This window comes from Cynocephalus volans, chromosome 9 (assembly GCF_027409185.1).
Source record: "Cynocephalus volans isolate mCynVol1 chromosome 9, mCynVol1.pri, whole genome shotgun sequence".
NCBI lineage: Eukaryota > Metazoa > Chordata > Mammalia > Dermoptera > Cynocephalidae > Cynocephalus > Cynocephalus volans.
In genome coordinates, this window is record NC_084468.1 from 23,423,779 (window position 1) to 23,433,064 (window position 9,286).

The 9,286-nt window shown below is 35.7% G+C and overlaps 1 protein-coding gene across 2 annotated transcripts in view; it reads left to right on the top strand.

The window, feature by feature from the left end:
• STIM2 (stromal interaction molecule 2) overlaps positions 1 to 7,686 on the top strand; it is a 133,532-nt gene extending 125,846 nt beyond the window's left edge. The window contains exons 11-12 of one of the 2 annotated variants that reach the window (XM_063107641.1): positions 1,061 to 1,334; positions 6,130 to 7,686. In XM_063107641.1, coding sequence (XP_062963711.1) covers positions 1,061 to 1,334; positions 6,130 to 6,607 — 752 coding nt within the window. In that variant the 3' untranslated portion in view covers positions 6,608 to 7,686. The remainder of the gene's footprint in view (positions 1 to 1,060; positions 1,335 to 6,129) is intronic. The other variant, XM_063107642.1, reaches the window with a different exon arrangement.
• Positions 7,687 to 9,286: the final 1,600 nt, after the last annotated feature.

Below are 9,286 nucleotides of genomic sequence, written 5' to 3' on the forward strand. Positions count from 1 at the left end.
GTTGGTGGAGTAGAGGTAAAGGTCAGGGGAGAAGACATGAAAACCTTGATTGGTTAAGGTGTTGAATAGGTCTTACAAGTGAAATTGCTCACATTGATGGTAGGTTGGTTGCACTGGGAAGAGAGAGAATGACTGGGAAGTGACAAGTGAAGTGGAGGTGGAAGATTCATGTTGCTTAGTAGTGTGAGCTTCAGAAGGAACACATTTTTATAAAAGGGTGTAGGAGTAAGGGTTTGCAGACAATATTGGGGAGAGAGGAGGCTGTCAACCTTGTGTCCTGATGCCGTAGCTTATAATTATGTAGGAATGAACAGCTTTAGCTTGAGCAGGTGGTTCTTAGGTGAGCTGTGTTTCAGTTAAGGGAAATAAATGGAATGTCCACTCAACGAAGACATTGAGGGTGTAGGGGAAGTTTGTTTACCTCCTTCATGGGTCTAGACTGAGACTGGTAGCAGAAGCAGGATGATCTAAGACTTACATTTAGTTCTACAGTAATCAGTGTTCAAGAAACAAGTTTTGGTCTCAGTTCTGCCTAACCAGCTGTAAGACTGTATGTACAATATTTAAGTGATTTCCTTGATTTAAAACTTGAAGTTCAAGTAAATTGTGATATCTCAAGAGATATCTATTGGTAAAAATCCAACCTACTTTATACTGATAGTTCTCCTATTTTAATATTAACATTCGTTAAAAGGTTTACAATAAAATACAGATTTTTTTATAATTATGCTATGTTGATTTTTAAATTAAAGTATTTGTTATCTTGGGTAAATTTTTAAGCTTTGTGGTTAGTAATTGTAGATTTTATATAAAGCCTCATGTGCTTATGTTTGCTTCTGTTTATTTTTTAGACCTGTTTTTATTTTTGTTACATTTTTACTTCTTATTTCTTAACTTTCCTAGTGAATATGGTAGCGAATGGTAGTTAATTGTGCAGTTACTTCAATAGAGAGAGATTAAATAATGACATATTAGACGTCAGTTCTTGTGTGCATATTTGTAGTGACCATAAAGGGAGCATTGGACTTCATGAGCGTTTTTATTTACTTGTGTTTTTCAGGGACCATGGCTAAGCCTGCTGGGTCCTTAGCCAGAAGCAGTAGCTTGTGTCGCTCTCGTCGCAGCATTGTGCCATCTTCACCGCAGTCCCAGCGAGCTCAGCTTCCTCCACAGGCTCCTCACCCATCACACCCTCGGCATGCTCACCATGCCCAGCACCCACAGCACTCATTGCCTTCCCCTGACCCAGATATACTTTCAGTGTCAAGTTGCCCCGCGCTTTATCGAAATGAAGAGGAGGAGGAGGCCATTTACTTCTCTGCTGAAAAGCAATGGTATTGGCAGTGAATAAACCACACTATATGTTGAGGCTGGGTGGGGGTGAGGTGTGAGGATTGGAGTGGGGGTGGGGCAAAGTGGTGCACTGTAGTCATTTTCTGTTGCTGCATATCAGTTATCACAGGCTTAGTGGCTTCAAAGAACACCCATGCATTAGCTCTTAGTTCTAGAAGTCCAAGCCTGGTATAACTGGGTTTTCTGCTAAGGGTCTCACATGGCTAAAATCAAGGTGTTGGCTGGGCTGCATTTTCATCTCAAGCTCAGGGTCCTCTTCAAAGCTCATGTGGTTGTGGCCTAGTTCAGTTTTTGTGGTTGTAGGACTGAGGTCCCCATGTCTGTGCTTGCTGTCAGCCAGGGGCTGCTCTCAGTTCCTAGACACTACCTGCTATTTTTTGCCACACGACCTTCATCTTCAAAGTCAGCAACAGAGAATTTCCCTTATGTAAACCCCTCCTTGGCTTTGAATCTCTGGCATCCTCTATATCTGATCTCTAGACTCAAATTTAAAAGGCTGACCTGGGAAATGATCTCTCTATGTTAAGAGCAACTAGTTTGGGATCTTAATTTTATCTGCAAAATGTCTTCACAGCAACATCTACATTTAGGTTTGATTCAATAACTGGAGGAAAGCATAAGTATACCAGGGGCTGGGAATTTGGAGGTTGTGTTAGAATTCTCCCTACCACAGACATGCAGGTAGATATTTTGAGATATACTGCTTAAGACCACTGGACACACTTGACTCAGGTCACAGAACATAAACTTGTTATATGAAATATTTTATATGTAAAATATAAAAACATGAGTTTAAATATAATTGAGTACCAAGAAACATCAAATATGACTGAGTTTTAAAAATATGTGTTGCCACTTAGTGATGTATTCTATTATGTATTGGTACTTGCTAGCACAAAAGCAGTATCATATGCCAAAGCTTTAAGAGAATACCAGGAACTTAAAGGAGGAAATTATGTTTATAACTTAATTTTTTTTTTATAAAATGGGTATAGCAGTAGTGTATTCCAATCTAACTTAAGGACATCAGTGGTCCATGAGACCTGTTGCTGTTGAGGAGCTCTCTTTCTATGCCACATTTCTCTTTTGAAGCAATATGGTATTGAGTGAGAGAAGAACTGGTGTTAGTTTCTGATTTTGCTGCTTAGTAGCTGTGTGTCCACAAAGTCCTACCTTCCCCATATGAGAAACAAAGAGAATGGTCTGGATGCTCTCAGTGGTCCTTTTAGATCTCTATCATTTGACTGTTTAGATGACATTATCATCAAATAATTTTTCATCCATAATTGTTTTATCTACTAGTAAAAGAAAATTTTATGATTGGCAACTGATCACTTTAGCTTATTCCTAAGGAGGTATTCCAGGTTTTGTATCCTCACCACAACTGGAGAATTTGATGCTGCTTTGCTTGGTTAGCACTTTATGATTAGCTTTCTGTATATCTTTGCAGTATAACTATAGTCACCAGTAAGGTGGCTTTACTGACAAAACTGCTTTTGTGTGACTTCTGGAAAACTCTAGAACTTCACTATCCAGTAGAACTTTTCTCATTGATGAAATGTTCAGTTCTCATTTTGAATAACAATGTCAAAAATTCACAGCTAGCTCATAATATGAGAAGAATTTGAATTCAGAAAACTTTTCCTCTTCATTTTCAGTCTGTGAACTATTGCGCCATTAGAATACTTACAAAATAATAATAATATTTAATATTTACCGATCTTTTATTTTCTATGCATACACGCTCATTTAAACCTCAGCTTGAGTCTTTTTATACATGCCTTAAACTTACATGACTTCAAGTACATGCCATTGTGAGGAGAAAAAGGAATAGAAAAATAGCATAAATGGTACACATGATAAGTTAAACAATCCAAAGAATATATGCTCTAGAAAGAATGTGAAATTTTTTTTTTTTATTTTATTTTAAAAATTTTTATTTTTATTTATACATATTTGCGGGGTACAGAGTTGACTATCAGTATTTGTGTACAGTATGTGATCAAATCAATATTATTAGCATGTTCATCATTACAAATCGTAATTACTTCTTGTGTTCCTTACCCAGTTACCCTGTCCCACCTCCCCCTCCCCCTTTCCCACCTCTAAGAACAATAGGTCTCATCTCTCCTTCTGAAAGTTCAGTGTTTTATTAGAATGTGAAATTTGAGTTGTACTATACCTATACCCCATGTCTGACTAGTTGTGTGGAAGAAGCAATACTTTAGACTGTTTGTTTTGGAATTCGAATGTTAGGACTAGAAGTAACATTAGAGATTAATCAGATTTTCTTACTTTAACAGATAGCAAAATTGAAACCTAGAGAAATTATGTGATTTGCCCAAGGTTGTATAGCTGGTTAATGGCAGGACTAGGACAGAAATCAAGGTCTCCTGACTTAGATCAGTATTCTTTTCACGTATCGTTCAGATTTTTAGAGACTAGTTTTTGAAATGTTTTTAAACTATTTCAGGATTTCACACATAAAGCAGCCAAGCCACATAGCAGAAAAGAAAGTAAATTCATAAAATTGTAATTAAATCAGCTTCTTACTCTGGAAGCTGAACAGCTTCAGGGAACAGTGATATATGCTATTCAATTAATGGACATCACTCTGAAAAGAAACTTCACAGAAATGTCCTTATCAATGATGGATTTCTGAGTCTGATTATTTTTTCATATCTGAACTGCCTCTTGCCTTCTGTTAGCACAACCTGTTATAATAAAAGTATGTGAAACTTATGCAGCACATGCAGGTGCATTTTGTGAAACCATTATGTAAGTCTTTATTTGCCCAGGGGATTTTGTACCTTCTGGGAGCTTGTAGGGTAGTGAAGACAATATTCACATCCATGTGTAAGTAAAGTATACAGAAATGACTAAATAAATTCAGCAATTTAATGTTTTTAAAAAATATGGTATTAATGTAAAATACTTGTCAAAACTGAAGGCCATACCTCCAAGTAAACATGCATATCAATAACATTGAAAATGACATTAAACATAGGCTATCCAAGGCGAGAGGTCATATAGTTCATTCATTCTGTAAATATGAATTCAGTCCTTGCTATGTGTTGTGCACTTGCTAATACTTGAACTGCCAAGACAAGTGCGACAAGGTCCTGGACTACTTCCAATTCCATGTGTTCTTGCCTTTTTATTCTAACTTCTCCCACTTTATTTCTTTTGACAGTTACTTTTTACCTTGACTCTACTTTTCATTTCTTAGTCATTCTTTTCAGAGAGTAAATGATGTTCATGTCAGGCTCAGTGAGTACAGAAGTGAATAAGATGTCCTCATTCTTCAGGATCTCATTCTGCTCATTCATTCCTTCATCCACTTGTGCATTTTTATTACGTACCCACTGTGAGCTTGCCACTATTTTATTGTAGAAAATACAGAAGTTAATAAGACTCCCTGTCCTTATTAAGTTTCCTTTCTTCTGGGGATACTGACTATAAATAAGTTAATATAAAATATCATTTTAGGTACCAGTAAGTTCTGGGATGGTAAACAAAGACAGGTAAAAGAAAAGAGAATGCTGTTTTAGATAGGGTGGTTAAGGGAGTCAGCAGTAATGTGAATGACACGGAAAAGTAAGCCATGAGGAGATGGAGAGGGAGATATTAACAGCCAGAGGGAACAGCAAGTGCAAAGCCCTGCCAGAATCCCAGGACTCTCATGTTGGAGGGGCAAGAAGGAGTCATGGTGTAGTGAGATTGAAGTAGGACATGCAGTTGGACAGATAGCCAGGGACCAAATGTACAGGGCCTTGTAGGCTTAGGCAAGGACTTTGGATTTTACTCCGAGTATGTGAAATAGCATTGGAAAATTTTGAGCAAGTGAATGATTTGTTCTGATTGAGTTTTTTAAAACCACTTTAACAGCTGTGTAGAGAAGTAAGTGAGAGAAAACAAGAATGGAAGTAGTGAGACTAATTGGGAATGTGTTGCAACCATTCAGGTGAGTTCACGGTGGTTCTGAGAGAGGGAAGGTAGCAGTGGAGGTAATAAGGAGGGTGGAGTTGAGGTATATTTTGAAGAATGTCTGATAGCAGTTACTGTGTGTTGGCTGTGGGGTTTTGAATTTTATTTTTCATTCCTCTTTATTTCTCTTCTCTTTCCACTGAGGAGAAAAGCGGGAAAACATTGACAAAGGAATAACCCTGTGAGAATTTATTGAATGTCTCCTTTTTTAGAAATAGCATTATATTGTGGCTTTTCACTTTCACTTCACTACACCTCTGCTCCTTCTCCCCTTTTTAAAACTTGGCAGAACTTATATTTTAGTGTAATATATTCCTTCCTTCCTTAGGAAGCTGTATTTTGTCAACTTAATTAACTAAAAAATTAAATAAAAGGAGAAGCAGTGAACTAAAATTCATCTTTTCAAATATATAGTGTCACCTCTGTGATTTAAAAATAAAAATACTCAGTATTGAAATAATACAATAGTAGATGAAATGGTAAGAATCTCCTATAAAATTTAAACGTTTTTATTTTTCTGACAATTAAAGAAGGTATAACATAAGATTATACTGTTTCTTAGATTGTAAGATTTTATTGTTATTGTTAAAAATTTAACATTGAGTTTTGATAAGCTATATTATTTAAAATAGTAATTTTCTTATTTTGTTGTAATATACTTGTACATGGAATTACAATGTTTCCCCCTTTTAAATTTTAATAAATAATGAAAGTAGTTTTAGTGAGTATGTCTGCCAGTACTCTTAAAAACATGTTTAACAGTTTTACTTTTGCCTCTGTCTCATTCAGGGAAGTGCCAGACACAGCTTCAGAATGTGACTCCTTAAATTCTTCCATTGGAAGGAAACAGTCTCCTCCTTCAAGCCTTGAAATATACCAAACATTGTCTCCTCGAAAGATATCAAGAGATGAGCTCTCCCTAGAGGATTCCTCCAGAGGAGATTCACCCATAACTGCAGATGTCTCTCGGGGTTCTCCTGACTGTGTAGGTCTGACAGAAACTAAGAGTATGATCTTCAGTCCTGCAAGCAAAGTATACAATGGCATCTTGGAGAAATCCTGTAGCATGAACCAGCTTTCTAGTGGCATCCCGGTGCCTAAACCTCGCCACACATCATGTTCCTCAGCTGGCAATGACAGAAAACCAGTTCAGGAAGCCCCAAGTGTTGCCAGGATAAGCAGCATCCCACATGACCTTTGTCATAATGGAGAGAAAAGCAAAAAGCCATCAAAAATCAAAAGTCTTTTTAAGAAGAAATCTAAGTGAACTGGCTGACTTGATGGAATTCCATTCAAGTGGCATATGTAAACTTTATGTCCCACCCCTCCACTCCTTTTTTTTTTGTTTTAATCTTAGGAATGTAACTCCATTGGGACTTTCCAGACTGGATGCCATAGTGGGACATCCTTAAGGGCAGCTGTCTACTGTCTGCTTATTTAAATGACTATATAGTCAATTCGTCAAGCCAGTTATTACTGAAAAATTATTGAGATGAGACAGTTTACAGTCATTTCTGCCTATTTATTTCTGCTTTGTTGTTAGAGATGTATATAGAACATTTTGTTGAAAGCCACTATGGACTTACAAGCTTTAATGGACTAGTAAGCCAGCATGGGCTTGCAAAAGTTTCTTGTTTACCAGAGCATCTTCTTATCTTTCCACAGAGCTATTTACATCCTGGACTGAGTAACTCAAAACAAGTAAAACTAATTGCACTACTTACTGTTTTCCAGACTGGAAAAAAAAAATCTGCAAGTGAAACTGTATAGAGTTTATAAAATGACTATGGACAGGGGATGTTTTCACTTTTAGATCAAAATGGATTTTTAAGTAGAACCTAGGGTTTCTAATTGACTTGATTTCTGGACATGAAAACCCACACTTTTATTATGAGAAGCTTCTTTAAATGCATTTAATATTATAAAGTTTCAAGTCCTGCTGTAAAGATCATGTTATTTTGTTTTTCCCAGGGCTTTCACTGTGATTTACTGCATTGCAGGCTGTATGATAAAATATAAATAATTTAAAGAGAGAAGGCTCTTGATTCCTTATGCAAGTGGCAGAGTTGAAACTTGATTGAAGGACTTAAAACATTCACAAGCTTATACTGAGACAAGGGGATGTGGGGTTTCAGGCACTTGTTTACAGACTTTGAATAACTGCAAAGAATTTATGGTTTATGAAAATTTGTACTGTGGAAAAGATAATAAATTGGAGACATTATTGTGTGGGATTGTGCTGAGTTTTGTTGGTAACACTCCACTAAAAACACTATATGTTTTCTGGAGAGCTATGTAAGCTGTCTTGTTGCTTTGTTGCAATATAAGATATAATGATGTTTTGGAAGTAAGTTGTCAACAAATTTCTTTCTATTTTATATTGTTTGTCATATTTTTATGTAGTTTGAAATGTTTAAATGTTCTAATATCAAGATTAACAAATATAAATTTATGGTGCATTTAGATTGTGTTGTGTTACTTTGTAAAGCTTGGTGTTCAGCTTTTGCTATAAGAATTAAGTCACATAGAGCAACAAAGTACATTAACATCTGGGGAGTTTCTGCTTATACCACTTTTAAAAATTCAGTCATAAATGATCCAGTTAATGCAATGTGGATGGATGTTTGGGTCAACAACTGACACTTTAGCTAGAATGGTTTTTCAGCATTATGGCTAAAATATATAATGTCTAACCTAGTGCTATGTAGGGGGAAATGCTGATTGATAAAGAATTTCTTTGAGATTTGCTCCAAAGAAGTGCTTTTATTTTTAAGAATATGAACAATTTCCTGAAGTCTCATAAATTGTGATTGTTTATTTTCTTTAGTGTTGTTAAAATCTATTAAGGTCTTGAATCATACGTATATGGACTGATAATTATATGTTTAATAGACTGAATGCTATAAGGGTGAAAACTGATTGATTGACATAAACATAGTATTTTGGACTTATGATAAGGTAAGATAACCTGAAAAGTAGAGTTGAGAAACACAGGTTCTAAAGCTGTTTAAGAAGGGGAAAAATTGTGCATAAAGAATTGAAAAATGTTCTGAAAGTTTATTCAGAGTGAAAGAAATGCCTTACTTTTTTTCTTTTTCTTACAGCCAGGCAGTAGGAGTTCTTCCCTTTGAAAATTGTGAAAGGGATTAGAACTTTGTAGTTTGATGGACAGAAAGGTAAAAGCTGCTGGAGCATGGAGTGAAGCTGAGAAGAGAACTGCCGGCAAGATCCACTGCTGGTCGAGAATTAGACAGGAGCTCTGGATCAGAACCAGCTGGAGGCTAGAACTCCTGCTTCGGGTTGTGGGGGCTGGCCAAAGGAGTGTGGGCCACTTTAACTCAGGGAAAGCAAAGTTTGTGTTAAATTTCAGACACTCATTTATAAACACATTCAACCAAGACATATTTACTGCTTTATGTTGCTTGTAATATTTATTTTGCTTTAATACAATACTCTTTATTTGTAAATTCAACAGAAGATAATTGAGTTTTGGAAAGGCGCAATTTCTGTATGATGTCTATATGTGAAAACTTGAGCATTTCTGTACATTTTTTAAATTAGTCATTTATTATCTTACTTTAACCTTTTATAATTATGGTGTTTTCTTGGTTTTAAAGGCAATGCCTTCCTTCAGGAAAAAAAGAAAAAAAACACAACAATAGAAAAGTATAGGTAAACAACAGCAAGCAGGTCAAATTCTACTACCCAAAGTAACCACCTTTAATATTTTGGTATGTTTTCTGCTGGATCTTTTTCTACATATTTCTGTATATTTTACATAAAAATGAAGTCATATTATACAATTTTATATCATACTTTTTCACTTAATATAAGCATTTCTCCAGCATCATTAAAAACTCTTCATGAACAAAATTTAAAGACTGTATAATAATATGCCATTGTTTGGATTTACCATAATCTTTTTAACCATGCTTCTGTCATTAAA